The sequence below is a fragment of the Falco rusticolus genome, chromosome 6 (genome assembly GCF_015220075.1).
Source record: "Falco rusticolus isolate bFalRus1 chromosome 6, bFalRus1.pri, whole genome shotgun sequence".
Taxonomy (NCBI): Eukaryota; Metazoa; Chordata; class Aves; order Falconiformes; family Falconidae; genus Falco; species Falco rusticolus.
The window spans coordinates 68780169-68801132 of NC_051192.1; the positions used below are offsets into that span (position 1 = coordinate 68780169).

General features: G+C 38.3%; 1 protein-coding gene across 4 annotated transcripts in view; it reads left to right on the plus strand.

The window, feature by feature from the left end:
- Positions 1-20964, plus strand: part of ARHGEF10 (Rho guanine nucleotide exchange factor 10) — a 117080-nt gene that overhangs the window by 13015 nt on the left and 83101 nt on the right. For 3 of the 4 annotated variants that reach the window (XM_037392141.1, XM_037392140.1, XM_037392143.1), the window contains exons 2-6: positions 712-786; positions 16648-16818; positions 18139-18429; positions 19670-19736; positions 20848-20927. In XM_037392141.1, the coding sequence (XP_037248038.1) occupies positions 750-786; positions 16648-16818; positions 18139-18429; positions 19670-19736; positions 20848-20927 (646 nt within the window). In that variant the 5' untranslated portion in view covers positions 712-749. The remainder of the gene's footprint in view (positions 1-711; positions 787-16647; positions 16819-18138; positions 18430-19669; positions 19737-20847; positions 20928-20964) is intronic. The other variant, XM_037392142.1, reaches the window with a different exon arrangement.

A 20964-nucleotide genomic window follows, 5' to 3' on the forward strand; every position in this document is an offset into this window, starting at 1 on the left:
TGTTAAGTCCTGTTATGTGGAAGGAAGGAAAATTTCTCTCTCAGATTCTGGGCTTTGCTCTCTTCCAGTGTGTATTCAGGACTAAAGTATGAGAATACTTTGTAGATTTATTCTTTTCCTTGAAACATGAGATTGGTGACATTTGAAGAGAAAAGGAGGAAAGAGAAGGTGCTCAGGAGACTGCTCCCTGGTACTTCACTCTCTTCAGGAGAGTGCTTAAGTGGAGTTTTAAAGATTGCCAGAAAGAAAAGAAGAAGCTGTGTATTAAGTGTATAGTTAAAACTTGTGATTTCTGATGGCCAAATGGAGAAAAGCATCATCAGAATGGATGAGCTTCCTAGAGTTTTTATCCCTCTCCCCTTCATGAACTTTTTGAAACAGAATATATGCTCCAAACAGACACTGACATAACATGCTTTAGTAATCTGCTTGTGATTGTCACAGTGGGAGCTACAGAGTACCAAAGAGTTTGAAAATGTCATCTTTTTTCAGCTGGCTTATTGAGATCATTAAAAGAATTGGATCCAATACTGAGGGCTGTGTACATAAAAATTTGGACTAGATGTATTTTGAAGCAAGAATCCAGGCACATTTCCTCTCATTCATAATGGTATTAGCTAATAGATATGAGCTTGGCCAAACTGAAAAGGAGTGTCTCAATATTTGGAAATTATGTTCATCTACAAAACATGTTCCCTTCATTTTTTGCAGGGTTTTCAGTCTGCTAAAGGCACAGTGGGTACACGAGGATGGACACAGAGGAATTCCCTCCACCACCACCGGAAGGTAACTGAAATAATTTGGGGTTTAAAGTAAATTTTTGTGTAACAATTTGATTATATTTCCAAAAATGTTTTTTAAGTCCCCAATATTCTCTTTCCTCATCTCACTTTAAGATTTGGTCCCAGTGGTATTTTGCTCAAACAGGAGCTCCAGTTATCTGCCCTGGCTTGTTCTTGGACCTTGCTTGCGGGTTTTGCGAGAGCGTGACAGGAGGAAACCTGGGGAGTGATTGGTCCTTACAGTCCAAATCTGCAAATATGTCTTTTCTAAGGCAACAATTGTGGACAATATAATTACATCTTTGTCATGTGCTTTGGCAGCCTCAGGTGCTGATGCACGTGGTGCCCTATAGAGAAAAAACAAGCGAAGGCTGGGGCGCAGGCATGATATTTGAACCAGTGTCTCAAAAGCCTGGACAGATTTGGAGTCTGCCAAGCGTACTTAATCCGGGTGATGTCTGCTGAGGGCTGCAGCTGAAGGACCATCTTCCGATGCTGCAGTTCTCCAGCCAGCGTGCATTCTCATGGGAAGCAGAGGGGAAGCATGCACAGCTGAACCTCTGTGTGGTCAGAGGGCAGAGATTTATGGAAGGGTATTATGAATGCTGGACTATGGAGCTGGTTCTGTAAAGTCAGTGCTCGGTGCCCGTTTCCTGCTGTATGCTGGTAGCTGTATGGCCACTGGTATAGCCCAGGTTTCAGATGATGCAAAGGTACAATCTACGAAGACACCATGTCATTGCCCTGTGTTTATGCTCTAAGCAAATATTGCATGTGACTATTTTTTTTTCCTGTTTGATTTCCTGTAAACACCTATTTGTAGTGCTTGTTATTATGTATTTTGAATCTTATAAGGATTTGACTTTTGGTAGTTGGATGCTGGGAGACTTCTTAGAAGAAGTGTAATGTGCTTGTTCTAATCATCCCACAGCACAAGTTTTTGGAGACAAGGGTTATGGAGACCTGTGGTTGAACCCGGTACAGCTGTTCTTACTTTGGTAAAGTTGCTAGTATAGTTTGTATAGATCGTGACTTTCCCATAAATTTTTGATCTGTCTTTTATATAGGACATTATTACTTATGGATTTACCCTTTATTATATATATTCATATACATACATGTTAATATATAAAAATATACATTATTACTTAGAGGACATTTTACTTACTGTTCACACAGAACTTATACCTATGTGAGGCCATTTAAGTATGAAAGAGGATTTATCTTAATTTTGGTCAGCGGTAACTTTTTAGGAATTTGGGAATTGCCATCCTAGATCAAAACTGATTTCTTTCTGCCACAGATAGAGGTCTGTTACTAGATACTACCCAGAAAATTGGGAATGTGAAAGAAGCAGAAAGCTGTGAAATAAACTTTTAATGGGTTAGATTTCTGGCCAGCATTATTGACAGTTTTATTTATGCTCTGAGATATCACTAAGGTGGTTGTTGGCAAAAATGCTTTTCCTGTCCTTGTCCTAATCCATGTGGTCAGGACCCTGAATTTAGCTTTGTTTTGTTTAGTGACAGTTACTGTGAAACTGTCTCTGTTGGATAATTGCATCTCTAAAGCAATGTAGTACTGTGGGGGAAGAGTCATCCCAAAGGAATCAATATTTCCACTTGAGCAGGAGCTGCTGTTTTTCAAAGACACTAATAATTGCAGCAAAAGCTCCAACTTTGTGCAGCATGTCAGTGTATGGGATACCCTGACAAAAATTCAGTGATGTAGTTCAATATGATTCTAGAATTAAGGCTCTTTCTCTGCAGACTTCTTGGTGACATGTAGAACTATGTGTATTGCGTCTTTATTTTCAGACACGTCATTCTTTAACAGGCTGGGATTAGATTTATTTAACATAAATTGAGATTCTGCTCTACTTGATCTTGCGTCAATGGATGGTTTCCTTATCTCAAAAAGCTTTGCCTGAAGCTATTGGAACTTGTATTTTTTTTTTTTTACTTTACCATTGCTAACTCTCTTAAAGTGTATTTATACAGAGAATAGCTGTGAAGATAAATTTTGATAATTACACTAAAATACGCTTTAGTTCACTTTCTAGATAATTCTTATGAGCTGTTTTGCAGGTGGAAAATCAGTGAGGATTTTAAGGACCAAGTACAACTGCAAATACACATAACAGTTAAAGGAAGGAAACATATAAGACTTTTGTAATGGTTGAAGGCTTTTTGGCAAGCATATACACTGGCCACCCACGGTGTCTGCTCAGAAGGGATGAGCAGCACTTGTGGGGGCATGAGTGGGTTACTGTGGCTTATAGCAAAGATAAGGCTTTCACCATGTGCTGGGTGCAGGACCCTTTGATACATCGTAAAAAAATATTTTTGGCTTTGCATAATGATTCTGAAGTCCTGAACTGGGGCCACAGATGAAATCACTTGCTTTTTTTTTTTTTAATTTCTTTTGGCATCATGGGAATTTTTTCTTTTACCTATTTGTCCTAACAAATATAGCTGTAGTGCTGAAAGTCATGTGGGTTCCTTTCCCTTTACAGGTGTTATGCCTTGCACTATAAATCTCATTTTTATATTTGTCAAGTAGGTTTTCTATGGTTTTGAAAAGTAAATTCCATAAACCTATTTGTATCTGACCCTTTACAAAGGGGAAAAATAATGGCAAATCTTTATCTTTGTAATGAGGATATTGTGGGAATGTATATGAAAGCTATGTGATTGAATTAACATTAAATAATGTCTTTTCATTAACAACTGTCTGAATCTACACCTTGTTTAAGTTAAGGTACAGTTAAGGTCAATAGTAGAGCTTTTTCTGCTGCTTTTTGATAGGGAGAAACTACATGTGATAAAAGAATGGAAGATAACATATTTTACCTTTATTTATTTAATTTATTATGCTTATGCAACATATCTGCTCATAGCTGTTTGGCCATGCCATTCATGCATTGTTAATTAGGCAGTTGACAAGTTTGTGCTAGTTAATTCCCCTACCCAGAGGAAATTCAAGTACTGAGTAACTTTAGAAAAATTAATGCCCATATGTTCCTTCCTCCAGACTTCTTTAAAAATAATTTCTTCTTTTAGCCTTGACTAAAAATTCTCTAGTATTTTTCTCTGTATATTTTGAATGAATATAAGCGTTAGTAACCCAGGAGCAGTTGGAGAAGGGTAGATGTAAATGCTTCCTTGGCTAAAAGCACAGTCCAGACAACTGTTCCCAAAATTGACACTTGAGCTGTTAGTACTAGCTTGCGTTCCTTTCTTTAGTGTGTCTGTGCATCTGAATTCATGTACAAAGTGCTGGTGTATGAGTTTTCATACACACAAAATTTCCATGGCTATTTTGTGAAATAGAATAGAGGATGATTCGTGTTCTCTCTCTATCAACCAAAAAAATCCTTTTTTCAAACCGAAATGATTTTATCATGACTAAGTTATAATTATATTTTTAATTGGCTGCTGTATTGGATTGTCCTTAATCAAGCCCATTTAGACAAGAAAAGGACATGCTGCTGACTGCAGACTCTGCAGGGAAGAATTAAAGAAAGTGGTAATTCTGAGATTCAGGAATCATATCGTGTTTCTTCTGTAGAGGAGTCATCTCCATGCTGACCAGGTTGAACTGGATGCTGGATGTTTAATGCTAGGATGGTGTTTGTGTGTGATGGCCTGTGCTTGTGCTATTACTACTTAAGATCCTGCAAAGTGGAAGTCTTGTTCTTTAAGCGAGGGCTTAAGTGGTGTTTATTGGGGCCTGTTTCAAAAGGAAAACCCAGCTTTGTTTACTCAGCAAGATGGATACCTGACAAATAGCTCCTTGCCCAAGGGAGGCTGCGGTTGTGCGTACTCTATGTATCAAATATGCTTCTGGTTTCACACTTTTGTCTCTCAATATGTGTGTGTGTCATTATTTCTGGTTCATGCTATACCTCATGTGCTTTCTCTGTAAAACTGTTAGAAAACACTGGGTCTATTTTGTTATACTGAGTACATTTGCCAACAATTCATCCCAGTTGTCCCAACAGTGAGTTACCAAATTTTACAACAGCTGTAAGACCTGAAATAAGCTTTAAGCTCTGTTTTATAATTAATTGAGTCTATCAAGGTAGGTTAATATATAGTGATGAGATTTGGAGTATGACTGCATCACAATACATTTCTTGAATCATGAACAGATGGTATATTTTGTTTCCTATTTATAGGAAACCAACATATTTATATTAAAATTTTAAAGTGAAATACCAAAATTTCAGAGTTTGTACAAAGACATTGTCAGAATTAATTTGATATCACTGCCGAATACTCTCTTTACCTGAGAGAGAATCACTTGCAAACCTTTATTTGGAAAGTGTGAGGTGCTCATAAAGATGAGGTTTAGTGGAAAGCTGGATGTTCACTTACCTACACTACTGTCCCCAGTACCATGAGTAAAGCTAAGTGAGAAACCTTGTTGCGCTAAGTTTGGGACTTAAGATGTTCTTCAATTGAATGAATATTTGTCGTTTTTTTTAATTGAAAACAGACTGAGGTTATCTCCTAGACACTGACTGTAAAAGCACTTCATACATGTTTTTACACAAATAATCATCTCTCTAGGGCTGTGAGTGGGATATTTCGTTATTTCTGCTATGGAAAGACATCGAGCAAGGAGGCCAGGGACTTAAATCTGGATATCCTGTATGTGATTGAGTGGTGTGATTGTGTCTTCCTGTGGTTATTTTTTGTCATTTGCCTGCCAATGCCGGAACATTAAAATAGTCATAGTTCCTCTGCCCCGAGAAGGCAATCTTTATTCTGTGGAATAAGTGAGTAAAGTAAGAAAAACTGTACTCTCATAAAGTTCCCATTGGGAACTTTACATATTTTAACCCAAAAAACTTAGAAACATTTTTGATTAATCCTAGCAGGAAACTGCTGGACGGCTGCCGTGTTTTGCTGTAGAGATGACTGTATTTCTCTGCTGGGGGAACTGCTTTTTATTCTGTCCCCCAGATATATTTCTTTCAGATTATTTCATTACCTTTTGTGTTGTTTAGTGAATTATTTCATAGTTTATTTAGGTTTTAACTATTTAAAAAATCTGATTTTTCGACTGAGACATAAGGCAGCTAATTTTGGGCTTTTGTAATATTGACAAGAAAAACACTTTAGGATTTAGTTTATGGAAGTGAACAATGCTGGGGGGACCTAAGTTTGTATTTTGGACTAAAGTAAAACAAAAAGGCTCTACTTAGTATGACTGGGGCTTTAAGATAATAACACTGCTTAGATTAAACTGCAGCTATAAAGGGAGTTGGTCTTGGGCTAAACAGCATTGTTTGTTGGATATCTATTTTCAGCATACAGACAGTTACAAATGATGGCAAAAGGGGAGCCAAGATTTCAGAAGAATGAGAACAGAATATGAATTGTAGTTATGAATGGTCCCTTGTTTTTTAAGCTGGCAGTAGCTTGCTGGTGTCTGGCATCCCATCTGTAACAGAACGATTTATTTATTTCTAAAGATCACATTTCTCTCAGTAAATAAAGGAAAATACATTGTTTAAGGTAAGGATCAATTATTTTGTGTGACAATTCAGACAAGCTGTGTAACAAATAGTAACAAGAAAATACACATTGCAAAAATGCAGCTATGGTGTCACATGTCACTCCTAATTATGTGGTTTTTCTTCTGGCCAAGTGTATTTGAGCATTGGGAAAAACAAGAAACAGAAAGAAGATAAACAGATTAATTAAAAAATCATTTCTGTTTTTAGCATCTACAAAGAGAACACAGTTTCCATATATGTAATTTTATCTTATTTTGTTTTGAAGTAAACAGCAAAATCTTTGCTAGATGTTTATAATTTGTTAAATGATCAAATGTGATTTACTTTTACAGATTTCTTGGAGGCTGACTTAATCTTTTTATAGTATTTGTATTGTTTTCTTTCTGAATAATAAGTTATAATAGTTTATTCACTTAACTGCTCTGTAAAGTGACTTTATTGCTGGACTTGCTGACTGCGTGCAGGGACAAGGCCCAGACATGTTGATCGAAAAGAAAAATTGACGATGAGATAAAGGGCTTCCAAGGGATTGCAGCAAAACTTAGCCATTTGTCGAGAGTAACTAGTATTGTTGGTTTAAAAGACAAACAATATTAAAAGAAATTTGTATTGATTTTGGGGTATTCTTTCAGTGAATATTTGTGTAAGCTAGGTTTTGAAATTTTAATTTCAAACAGTGAGCCAACATATAAGAAGAGGTGTAAATTATTTTTTTTTCTTTCTTTTGCCTTTTTAGGATCTGTATCTAGCATTAACTGGCCAAAATAAATTGTCGCCAAATAACTGAGGGATTTTTTGTGGTTGGGTTTTTTTTTAATTGTGTTTCACTGATCCCAGTAAATATTCACTAACCATGCCTAAAGCTTCTGTAATGATTCCACTCTAGAGTTTGCAGGCAAGTTAACTTTTTAATACATTATTATAATTATTTTCCTTTGTGCATGAGCACAGGTAAAAACTTGTTTGCATGATGATAATTTACATAAAGTGTCTGAATTACTGAATGAAACACTTATTAGGTGCTGCTTGCTTTTGCTGCAGAGAGGAACTGAAATTATGCCTAGTAATCTGAGAAAGACATGCTTGATAAACATTTCTTGGGGAAAAACTGTTCAAGCCCCTATATAGATTTTATTATTTTTTTTCTTCCTCATTGAAATAATCTTTCCAGGAAATACAACCTTGTCATAGTTTCATTAAAATTAATACAGAAGGTGATTGATTCTGTCAAAGAAGGATTGCTGAAGGAATACATCTTATTGTTAAACAGTAGTCTGTTGTTGAGCTCAATAATTTGGTTAGGTGAAAGCATTGATAGTTCCTGAAAAATCTTCTGTTGCACTGGTACAGGTTTCTCCAGGGGCTGGAAGGACATGTGCTTCTGTACCATGGGGATGCCAACGCTGACGGGCAACTTCCCAGTCTCTGTATTTCCCCGTTCTGTATGTTGCAAGGAGAGACAAAAGGAAATCCAGGTGCTGCCCTGAGTGCAGTGAATTGGTTTTATGTAACATGTCTGGAAGATCTTAGCCATCTCCTGTATTGCAAAGGAAGGTGGAAGTAAAATTAACTTTGACTGGGATTGCTCTTTTCCACTTACATATCTGATGGTGACCCACTTATGTCTCCATGTGAAGAATATTTGCCAACCAAATTCTTAAGAAGATTCTTCATGTTGGTTCCTTCCTGACTTCTATGTGGACTGGCTGAAGCTCTGAATCATGAAATTTGGTTATGGTGGTTGTCTTCATCCCATGTTGAGGCCGAAGCAGGGCTTCCTTTCCTCTCCATGGCTAATGAAAGGAGGCAATGAGAAGGACTCTAAGGATGATGGACTGAAAAGTCCCAAGGAAACACCATTGTTGCCCAACTCAAGCCAGTGTCCACTAAGGAGAAAGAATTTCTGGTAGAAGCTGTGTTAAAACGTTATTGTAAAACAGAATTTTGGAGAGTTTGGTTAGTGAGTCTTGATGTAAGAATTACTGGTTTTGTGAGTTTGCTTGAATTCCACAGGTATACTTTTTTCAAGCTATAGCAGGACCATACTATGTTAGGGCAATGAAGAGCAAGATGTATAGAAACAACAATTAAAACAAATACTAAGAAAGGGGATGCTATAAAACTCCCTGCCCATTAGTTGCTAGAATAATGGATTTGTCAAACTTTACATTATATTGCACTTTGTTTACAAATCAGTCTATCTGTATAGTGCTCTTTAGGCTAGGCAAAGCAGTAACAACAGAAATGAGCAGGTGAGAAGCCAGCTGAAATACAAAATATTTCCACTATTGTCCTGGATTTACAGGACATAACCATTCTGTCTGTATTTTTTTCTGTAGTAGAAGATGCTGTAAAAGTTGATTTCTAGGTTTGCTTGTTCAGAATACATTGGGGAGAAAACAAATAGTTAAATCCAAGTTTTTTTAAGCACGTGAACAGGTTGCACACAGTGCTCTGGGAGTGTTAGATGGAGATACTGTTGGGAAGAAGGAACCTTTGGCAGTGTGTCCAAAAGGACAAATAGATCCATGAAGCCATATGCATCTTCTGTGGAGATGCTCAGAAGGAGACTGAGCGTATGAGTGCCTCTGACGTGGATAAGGAAGTCAGATGCTTTTTGGTGTTACAAGTGCTGCCTTTGGGGAGTGCCACCAACTGCTTCAGTTTTGACATTGCTAGATAAAGGGTTGTTCAACCTAGACCAATGACCCAGAATTCAGGTATCCCTTGACTAAGTCATCTAAAGGTTCTATCTAGGAAATATGTACAATTGCTGGCAAGGTAGAGAAAGAAAACATGATCTAAAAATGAGATCAAATCCCTTGCTACTTATATCCAAAATGTGTCAGCTTGGTAGAAAGATGTTTCTAGACATGATCCAAGACCTAGGATACTTAAGCTTTTGCTCTGGGTGGATTTCAGCTCTTTTTAGTATGATATACAGTTTATGTACCTGAACTGTACATTTTCTTTCTGTACAAGTGGGATCTCATGCTCCCTGCTTTAGGCCTCCAGGGTCTCTTTCTGCCACTTTCTGCTTCACAGGACTCATAATTATTCTTCAAATCCTTTCAGTCCAAGGTATTACCCGATGACACAGCAGTTTCATGTTAATTAGAACTAAACAGACAGTATTAAAGAAATGCATATTCCTCAAACCATTAAACAGTAATTGCTTCAATGTAAAAAGTAATTATTTGGAAAACTAGATATTAATGGATGATACCTGCTACAAAAAAAAAAAAAAAAAGTGGAGAAGTAAAGAATAACCCAAGCTGCTCTCACTGGTGGAAACTCCACTAAAAATTGTTATTTTCTCACAAATACAGCAGCTCTGTAGTCAAAACTGCATTTCTTAGAAGATTTCCCTTTTCCCTTTTTCTTTATGTGACATTTGTATCCTATGGTTAGCCAACATTTTCCCAATGACTTTGTAGTCCTTCTGCTGTTTGATTTCTGTTTTATGAAAGCTCTCTGGTCTTCCCATTCCCTGTGTGGATTGTCCATTTGGCAGCACGTTGTAGGTGAGTTCGACAGTTCATATGCACAGTAGCTGAGGCTGAGCCCAGCTGCACAGCCAGCATCAGCACCTACCTCTACCAACGGGCACCTCAGACAGCAAAGTAGCTTTTGTGTTTTGACTGCTGTACCTCATGTTAGGTGCCTGGTGCCATTTATACTAATTCAGCCTGGTGACCTTGGTACTGTTAAGTGTGTTCCTTTGATACTGATGGAATGCTAATAGCCTTTAATATGGATGGATGTATTTCAGGGTACTTACACAGATTTCCGAATAATGGTGGTACATATTCTCCTAACAGCATATCCTTTTACAGACTTGCTGCACATCAGCAACGTTTCTTGATGAATTTTTAATGGCTGAATCTACTAATATGGTGCTGAGGTAGAAAAGACCTGCTTGGGACCAGGCTCGGTCTATGTTTCTGGCCATGGCAGGCAATACCAGTGTCAACAGTGTGCAGAGTATAAATGCAGTTAAAGTATTTGGTCACAAAATGCAGATTTTACATAGCAACATTTCTAATTATAGCATAGCCAGCACTGAAAAGCATCTTGTGGTGTTGCAAAGGAGTACAGGTCTGCTGGTGTTGCTGCCACTGCTCTCTGGACAGCTTAGTTCATGGGTAATGTTTTTATGTTAGACTTGTGATTTTTTGCAACTCGATTCTTTTTATTTTTAGCTAACTTCAAGCTTAATTTTTTAGTGTTTTGAGTAGTTTGTAAGGTTCGGTGTTTCTGGTATTTGTAAATCTTTCCAAACATCCACAGATCTGGGCTTTATTTCAAGAAATAAAATTTTATAGTATTAGACATGCTCTTATTGGCAGTCTTTCTGTGAAACTTGAGCAGACAGCTTCATCGTTAATGTTGAGTTTGTTTTTTATCCAGAAGAGTAGTATCTGTTGTGCATGCTTGACAACATAATTAGTAAGTAATGTGTGTATTTATGAAATACTAAAGAGGCATTTTACTTATTTCTTTGTTGTTTATTTGCAGGGAGAGACTGTTAATTCATGTGGTTTTGCTTTTGTTTCCATCACTGGAAACATTTTTTGCATGAATGTGTACTGTTTAGTATTGTTGGGGGTTTTTTCCACAGAGACTTGTAGCACTGAGGCTGTGGTCATGCTTTGGAAGCGTGCACGAGCTGTGTGTAATTAGCAGCGTGCCTGTACTGCGGGGACCTGGGTTTCCTGCAGTTCCAGCTTAGCACAACTGCAAGTGAAAGGGGAATGAAAGTCCTTAGCTCAGATCTGCTTCCGATGGGAAGGAGCGGTCACCCGTGTTTTTTTGTATACACAGTTTTGCTTTAGATGTTTCTTTCCTTCAACAAAATAGAATCTTTCCACCTGCATTACTGTGGCATGTGCCACTGACTGCTGGCAAATGTGCTGTGACTTGAAAGTGTCAGCGAAGGGTGATGTTTGCAGGGGCACTTGCTCCTAAAAGCCAGCGTTCTTATGGGGTGCCTCCTGCCCTGCTCAGTCACTCTGTACATCTCACCCCTGATCGCCGCTCAGGTGCTGGTAGAGGTGTCTTTTGGGGAAGGGCAGAAGAGAGATGTACAAATCAGGTACCAGAGCAAAAGTATATGGAACGTTCAGGTTTTTTCTCCTGGTACTAAAGAAGTAGCAGTCGTAAGTGGGAGATGTGGGTAGAAAATCCTGTGTTACTTTCTAGCTGTAGGAATGCAGTCTAATCAGCGCTAAAAAGCTGGGAGAAACTAAAGGCTGCCTGGTGGTGACCAAGTTTCTTAAAATCTTTTCTGTAAGTTCCTGCTGAATGTGAATCAACTGTTGTTTCCCAAACATTTACACAAATGGGGGAACTTTCGCAGGCATGAGTGTTTCCTAGCCTAAGGCAAACACAAGCAAACTTTCCTGACAAACACCAAGCCTCTGCTATGAAATTTCACCTGAAATAAAAAGCAAACATCTTGGGAGCCTGTTCATTGTGGAGCACAGTCAGCAAGGTACGTTTGGGTCCAAATGGTTAGTTTTACAAATGTAACGATAACTTTAAAAATTCATTTGTTTCCTGGTATCTGTGCACTTCCGTTTCTTGTTTCTATCTAGTACTTTGTACACTTGCATAAGGAGCTGGGCAGATTTTTAGAAATAAGGGTCTGAAAAGGCAAGCGTTATCTCACCTGAGAAATCTCTGGAATGTATCAAAGTTAATTAATAAGGACTCAGATTGCTATGCCTGGCCATTTTTTTTTGATTTGTAACCTTTTTAATTTATCAAATTTTATAATGCCTAATAATACTCTGAGATAGTAAACTTTTAAATATTTTTAACTGAAAAGTTTTGTGTATTTCAAGATACTGAAGAATTTGTAAAAAAGTTGAAACATTTAGGGAATTCAGTGGGTCTGTGCAGTCCAGAATGACTTGTTGAATCCAAAATACATGAGTAAAAAAGATAAATCTTCTAAAACTTCACATTGGAATAAGAACAAGCAGCCCCTGACAGTCTGCTTTAGGTTCAATTATTTTATTTTTTTTCACTAAAAAATAATTAGATATTTTCCATCTGAAGCATTGTACACTTATTTTCTTCATTGGTCAGTATATGGTGGTGGTATAGTAAAAGTGACTAAAATTGTTTATCATTAAAAAAACCGAGAAAATTTGGTGTTCAGTGAATACATTAGAAGGAGAAAGGAAAAATAGTTTTCCCTTCTGAGAACATACAGATTTACCATGTCCTGAAGTCTTTAGAAAATTCTTTGTCATGGAGTCTTTCAAATAGAATAGATGCATTGCCTCTTTTGTTCCATGGTTCCCTGCTAACTAAAAAAAAAAAAAGGCTACAACTGATTGCAAGGATAACATGCCTAATTACACAGAAGCCTTACTTCAAATTCTAAAGATATCTTTCAAACATTACATAAAATATGAATATTTCTTGATGGCAATGTGTCTGTCTAGGGCTTCCAGGTTTGTTGATACTGTGCTCTGGACTGCTAAGATATTCCTGCTTGGGGTCTGGTTGGTTCCTTCCTTTATCATGGTTTTCTATGGAAGAAGCTCAGTTGAATTCTTCAGGATCATCTATTGATTTAGAGAATTGCAAGGGAGGTCAGAGTTTTGAGGTACTTACCCCCCCCCCCCCCCCCCCCCCCCCCCGGCGTTTGCACTGTCTCCAAAGTGCACTTGATTATATATGCAGAGCTATTTTGTCTTACTTCTATATCTCTAAAATAAACTGTTGAAGAAAACTATTAATGAAGCTTCACTAGCTTGATCTCAGCTTTCAAATTAATGTAACTCTTAACTCTTTAGTTGTATTACAATGAACTATAAAGAATTTAAGGGAAATGAATGGGAAAACAGATGGTGCCAAGAATGCTTTGCAATTGGCAGAGTAACCAAAAATTCTTGAAAATTGCTTATGTCCCATCAGGTCTCTGAAACACAGCCTAAGTTAACTTGTTTGTTAAGTAAGCTGAAGAAAAAAGTAATTTCATCAAATAACACAGGAAAAAGTCATAAATCCATGTGTTCTGCTAACAATTATGAGACTATATATTCCTTTTTCTAATCCTAAATTCACACTTTCACACTTAATTTAACTTGAAGACAATTTTTTTTCCCATTATAACAGGGTTTTTTTCATGCTTTAAAACTCCAAATAGAAGCTTTTAGAAATGCAAGAATTTCCCTTAAGCATTTGCAACTGCTTTTTTTTTTAACCTGAGTTGAGAAAACCAATTCCTGTTTTAAGATTTCTTCCCACAATCATAAAATATGGGTTGGTTGCTTTTGTAGGGGGAACGAGGAGGCATGTTGAAGAGGAATTGTGCATTGGTTGACCAGGTTTTGCTCCTGGGTCCCGAGTCATTCCTTTTGCTTTTAGTGTCTCAAATTACCTTTTTTTGCCAGTGGCAGGTCTTGTCTGTCTCTGACAAATGGCACTGTGCTGGACTTGAGTGCCTGGGGAATTGCATCAGTGTGAAAGTGCTAGAGTGGAGCATTATCAGGCATCTGATACCTAAGTTACCTTTATACGCCCTAAGGAAGTATTTGGATCCAGAAGCTCCCTAACCTAGCAGCCTCAAAAACTCAGAGATGCCTGCTGTTCCCAAGATGTTTCCCTGCATGGCTCGAACGTTTTGTAAGCATGTATAATTTTTCTTTTGCCAACGTCTAGAATTCACCTCCAGTGAGTGTGTGGGTTCATATATCTGAGCTGAGCCTTGCTCTAGCAATGCCCCAGTTTCCTGGGTGTCCTAATCCTGCAGAAATGATCAGCTCGTTCCAGTAACCTTGTCTTTCCCTTCCACCCACCATACAAAGTGCCGACAGAACTACTTTATGTATTTGAGGTTGTTGCTACTGTGGTTCACTTATATAGTACAGTGTGAGCGGTGGCAGATAGCAGTGCATGTATGTGAAAAGCTGTGGTTTTGTGGCTGTTACCTGCTTGTGACTGCTGTCTACTTATCTGCCTAGCCTGTGTGACTAACCAACATTTCACAGGCTGGTAATCACAAAACCCACTCTACTTAGTATTTCACAAGTCTGTGTTTTCCAAATTTGAAGTACACAGACATACTGAAAACATAAAGAAACTGAGAAAAACCCAGAAATAAAATACTACCACCACCCTTTTCTTTCCTTTCCCCATTACTGTCAAGCAGCTAGTAGTACAATCTAGTGAGATGGATGTTGAATTGGGAAGAATGCTGTGATTGTCTTGAATTACTTGGAAGAGTTCTGCAGGATTTTTTGCATCTTTCAGGAAAAAAATAAACATTGCTAATGGAGAAAAGCAAAAATGAAAAGCCTTAATCCAAAGGTTGACTTTGTACAGAAGGATAAACATCAAAATTAAATGTCCTGCTGCCTCAACCATAAACCAAGGCAATAAATGCAGGATAACTCCTTTTTTGTTCCTTACTATTTTTGCAATTAGTTCATTTTTTCTCTTGCAGAGAGGCTGCATGAAAGATCTTGTTATTTGTGGCTGTGATAAAATATGCTGGCTCAGCCTGCCTGAAGAAACAGAAGCCTTGGCAGGAATGCTGATTACCATGACAATCTAAGCAGCCTAGAGCTGTAGTTTGTGTGGGTTTTATCATAAAGATACAAAACATGTCCTGGATGGTAGAAAACCTGATAATATCGTCATGACTCAGGAGATCCAATTGCCCTTGCAAGATTTTTTTTTTTTTTCATACTGTGTTACCTGAAGAGGGGACAGGGGAAACCTTATCAACTGAACATATATTTTTATAGTGTAATGGTGTATTTACATATTTAACTATTTTAGTATATATTCTTATGCTATAGTTATGTGGGGTTTTCATAACATTTTAAATATGATATTGAACACCTTTGTAAAAGTTAACGATCATGGGTTTGGGGAAGAGCTTGGGATGAAGGTCAGCTGGGCAAAAAAATTTCCACAGACGACATTTCTGCCTTCAAGATGACCTCTGATAAGAGTTTCTTCTACAGAAGGTGAGAGAGCAGCTAAGGCAGGTCTGGGGAGAAGGGTAAAGCCCTTTTGTTTTGGGGAGTTGCAGTGAAGGCTTCTGGAAACAGGGAGGAGGCTGGCAGATTTGGGAATCTCTCTGCAGCTGCTCTGGCTATGCCTTCTCTGTGCAGTGTCTCTGACAGAAGCTTTGGATGCTGTGGGCAGGCTTCTTGTGATGTGAACACACAGCAAAACCAGCCGTAGGTAAGGCAGTGAGGAGGGTTAAATATTTGTGGGTTCTCCAGGCTCCTGCAGTAAGAACAATAGCATGGAGGGAGACTGCCCAGCACTTCTTCCTGCTGCCCCTCCCTAGCCCTGTGTATGGTGCCCAATCTATGCTGCAGGGTCTTCACAAGCAAAGACAGAAACAACCCCAAGCTCCCATTTCCTACCCATATTATTACTGTGCCCAATTCTGAGTTCCCCAGCTCAAGAGAAGACAGGGAACTACTGGAAAGGGTCCAGCGGAGGGCTACAAAGATGATGAGGGGACTGGAGCATCTCCCTTACTAGGAAAAGCTGGGAGAGCTGGGACTGTTTAGCCTGGAGAAGAACTGAGGGGTTCTTATCAACATATGCAAATATCTTACACAAATATCAAAACCCTCCCAGACATGATCCTGTGCAACCTGCTCTGGTTGAATCTGCTTTAGCAGTGGTTTGGGCTAGATGATCTCCAGAGGTCCCTTCCAACCCTGACCATTCTGTGATTCAGCGATTAGGGTGTAATTATTGCAGCTTCTGCTTCTTCAAAGGTAAGAACTGAAAAGTCAACCTGCCCACCTCCACCAAAGTGCACAGTGTGTGGCAATAGGGCTAATAGCATGTTACATAAGGTCGTTAGTTTAAAACTCTCAGAATGGAGTAGGAAAACCAATCTGCTGGTCTCTCATGGTGTGTGTGAAGAAAGTTACCATCACTGGCATTTTGACACTGTTAAGGAGTACACTTAGAAGTTTGGGTTAGGAAAAATGACTTGAAGTTAAAAAGTCCCAAAGTCCCTGTACAAATAAATTATTCTGTGAACTTTTCTTATTTAAAAACTGGCTACTTAAGTGTTTTCCTGGAAGTGTTTTGGTTTCATTATGAGAAAAGCAAGGGTATTTGCATTATCACTTTTTAATTGCTTTCCAAGTAGATACATTGTTCACACTAAAGGATTTTTTGAAAACTGCATTAAGTTATTAGCAAGTCAAGGAGCTTTTGTTCAGTTCCAGTAACCTCAGAATCTCAGGGTTCATTGTATAAGCTTCATTCATAATGTGGAACACTTACTGGTCCCATGAAATCATTATTAAAAGCAAATAATCAGAAGTGTGTCTTTCTGTACAGTTCTAGAGCATGAACCAAAAGCCACGGGTGTGAATGATGAAGAGGAGGATGAGGGAGAACAGTTTGACTTTGACAGTGGAGATGAGATACCTGAAGCAGACAGGCAAGCCCTTGTGCCACTGCCACCTGGTCCTGGAAATAACACAGAGCACCAAGAGGCTAATGCCACAGGTAAGTCAGCCTGTTGGGCTGTGCCTCCGCTAGGCTAAATAGTCAAGACTGACTACAGGAAGATACCATGCAATAAAGATACTTACAAAAAGAGTTTTCCATGGAAATACCATACAAGTGTTTTAAATATTCCTGCCAGTTACACTGATGGTAGATTAGATTCGACAAGGCAAATGACCATCATATGTAACTCCTGTGAGGTTTCCCATCCAAGTGTGACATCCAAACCAATGGATTTGTTTCAGTCACAGTTCCACGTTGTAGGAAAACTTCATGCCCTTGCAGCTCTAATGGTGTGTAGATGCCTTGAAATAAGCTGCTTTCACAGCTAAGTTTGCTGGTTGCTGACCTTAAGAGGACATGCATAAAAATAAATGGAGTCTGAATGTGTGAATTTTACTCATAAACAGAAGTGTTATTTTATTAAACATTAAAACCTTTGTTACAATGCATGTAGGTGTTCCCAGTGCTGAGATGTGGTCTGTAAATCGCTGTATTCTGCTCAAATGGACAATAGCTGATTTTGCTGACTTTGATCCAATATCCTTTTGTAAGCAAAGTCATTGTGCTAATGGCAATTAAAAAGAGGTACCTCTTCAGGTGACTGTGCAGCTTGGAACTTAAACACCATCTTTCCTTGAAAGTCTATTGCTCACTCACCCTTTTGTGGAATTGTACTAACAGCTCAAAAACTTCTGATCACTTGGGATGCAGCTCTACAGATTGCTCCAGAGGGGCCCTTGGCTCTGCTGTACCTCAGCTTGCCTCAAGTAATAGCAGGAACTTTGTGTAACAGAAAATAATTGATTTCCAAAGAGCAATACTTGGAAAGTTATTTTCTTTCTCATTTTCTTAACATTGCATTTTCAGGACTGTTATTTGAGGAGTGTTCCTTCAGTCAACTTCTCTCTGCGTGGCTATTCCTAAAATGTTTCTTGCATTTGTGTTTATAAGATTCAAATCCATCTAGAATCCACATTTTAACCTTTAGGGTTTAAGCCTGTTCTGAACCGTGTGCTTATGACAAGCAAAAGAGGACCCTGGCTACTTGTCAGAAATCTTACTCTTCAGAATTTGGAATCCAGTCGTTCTTTTTCCATAGGCATCCTTGTAACTCGGCTTCTTTTGCTGCTGTTGCATTTCTTGTCTATAAAATGGGGAGGATAGCGCTACTGTGTGGCAATTCTGAGAGTCATAGATCCCAAGCAACTTTGTAAAGTAAGGATCGTATTGGTGTTTAGGATATTTGCAAAGAGCACTACTAGGCAGCTTGAACAGGTATGAAAAACAAAATGTTATTTTTTTTGTTTTATATCTCAGGGGCTGATAATTTAGAAAACGGTGAGAAGCCACAAACATCAGAACCTGCTGCAGAAGGCACGCCAGCCAAAGTAAATCCCTACTCAGTTATAAATATTTCACCGATCCAAGACAAGGATCCATCCTCGTCACCAGAACCAAGTCCTCAAGATGAATGTGCAAGTCCAAACTTGTCCGGTGGATATTCTGTTCCTGTCCCCTGTGGCTATGCTGTGCCATCTAATTTACCTTTGATACTGCCAGCATACTCCAGTCCTGTCATAATACGCAGTGTTTCTGTAGATGAAGAAGGTACTGTATTTATGCACATTATTTGAAGGGGAATCCTTGTTTAAGTTCAGGTACCTTGCTGTTTTGTAAATGCCTGTGTAGCACTCAGTCTGGACATATGTGAGAGATTTTGTGTCAAAATAGAAAAAGAACACTATCCTACAGTATGAACTAAAATTTCTTGCCAGATTTGGAAGAAAATGTCAGTTTATTAAAAAAAAAAAAAAAAAATCTTACAGGACTCTGCTTCCCATAGTGGGATTGAGATACCTAAGTAAAGATGCCTAAGAAAAAACGAAAGTACACAATCAGTTCTTTTTCAACCCATTCTTTAAGTTAGTGTTGCTTGACCTTTGTTTTGCTGCCACTGTATTACAACATACAGTACAAGGGAAGACTTCTGTCATATCATGCCATTAAGAATGGTTGATGCCAATTCCCTTTTAATGTCACAAAATAATTTCTAGAGCCATAGTTCAGTGTTCAAGACAAATGGTTTCTTTACATACCTTATCTTGCTTTATCTAGGTCCTGGCAGAGCTCCTGTCCCTTTTACCTTTTCTACACACCATTCTGTTTATTTTCCAGTCTTAGTGGATTTAGAGTTGCTGTGGAATTTTTTTTCTTTGATGATTTGATGAATTCTGTTTCTCCTTTAGTACAATTTTAAGACAGAAGAGGAAACCTGAAAGGGAAATAACCATGGATTATTACAGAAACAGGAACAATCCTCATTTTGTAACCAGAATTGGCAAAGCTGACAGCTTAATGTCAAGAGAGCAGGAGGAACAGAAAGCTCCCCATATCTTACCCTTTTTTCTTTCTTGTATTTTGAATAGACTATTCTTTAGGTAGGCAGCTATTCTATTATAATTCTATGGACTGTGATATGGTTTGTTTGCAGCCTTTGCTGTATACCACCCTTAGGAATACTGTCAAGTAAAACAAATGTTTGTGTGGTGGCTGTTACCTGTAGAGGACTATGTTTGAGAGATTAGAATTAAATGCATCAGACACTGTAATTTCCTCTTAGCTTTTATACCAAATTGCTGTGTCTCTGAAGTCTTTCATTTGCAGAAATGGATAGTGTGAAGGAATTTGTAAGTTTTTGTAGACATGGTTAAGAATAAAAGTAGTTTAGAAGTAGATTATTCATAGCAGTGAACTAGTAAAATCACTTTCTTATGCTAAAATGTACCATTTGAAACACACTGATATTTTATTCCAAGCATTTTTGTAACCATATTTTTTTTCTAATTAGCAGGTACACAGTCAGCAACTGAAGAATGTCATCATAATTCTGTAAACGCAGAGGAGCCTCAAAATAGGTGATTGCTAGTTCAGCATGTTTTAATGATCTACAAAACCTTAATTCCTACATTTGATAAATATTCTATTTTTCTTTTGTGAAGCTTCCATGTTTATTTTTATTTTCTTAACTTCTAATTCTGTTTGTGTACCAAAATCAACACTGGTTGAGGTCTCATATATATAACCATGCATGACATTTTGGAAGGAATTAGGTGTAATTTCTATAAAGTTATAGCATTGTTAGCAACAGGCTACTGGAGTGCTTGTAGTGTAGCCTGTTGCTTTCAGCAGGACCACTGCTAACATGTCATTAGATGGCGACGCTGCAGCTTTCCTGGGCAGTCTTCTCTGCTGTACCACCCTTCGGTGATTTCTATTTTTTTTTTCCCCTGATGTCCAAACCAAATCTTCCAATGTGCAGTTTGTTTACCATTCCTCTTTGTGTATCATCTGGCGCTTAAAAAACCAGCCCCAACACAAATGGAAACAACTAAAAAACCACCCCAACTCCATCACTTCTGTGCTCTCTTTCACCTATTTGATCACCCTGTAGCATCCTTTCTACTGAACTAAACAAGTTCCGTGTCTTCCAGCTTTTTCCTTGTAGGCCATGTGCTTTAGTCCCTGACTTTAATTGCTCCACATCTCCCTAGAGATAGTTTCAATTTTTCCACATGTCCCTAGGAAAGGGAGTGTTGGGAAGCCAAAACTGGACAAGCTGCTGCAGGTTTGGCCTCACCAGCACCAACCAAAGGATAACAGACTTGTCAAGCCCAGTGGCTTCTGATGTACCCCAGAACGTCTTTAGTCTTATTTACAGGGAAATAGCAGCACTTACTTCACTGCTTTCTAAGAATTTTCTGTATTCTGGTTGAAGAGCTCAAAAGCAAAATACTTCTTGAGATTGGAAGGGAAGCGTTTTCAATTTCTTGACACAAGTTGTCAGACAGTTAAATAGAATAGTTTATTAATCTCCTAATTATATACTGAAGCAGCATTTTTGAGTAATCAGCAGCCATGGAGTAGGAACTGAAAGGCAGCAAGATATTTATTGTCTTGTCTTCACAGTTATTTAAAAACATTGTGGTGTAGCTTTTAATGCCTTTATTTTATGGCCTTTTTTTCAAGTGAAGATAACCAGGACAAGAGAGAGGATGATGCGCTGGCCAAGTGGGTTGCAGATCCTGCAAATACAGCATGGATGGAAAGTAAGTAGCAGTGAGCACCCAAGTACAACTATAGAAG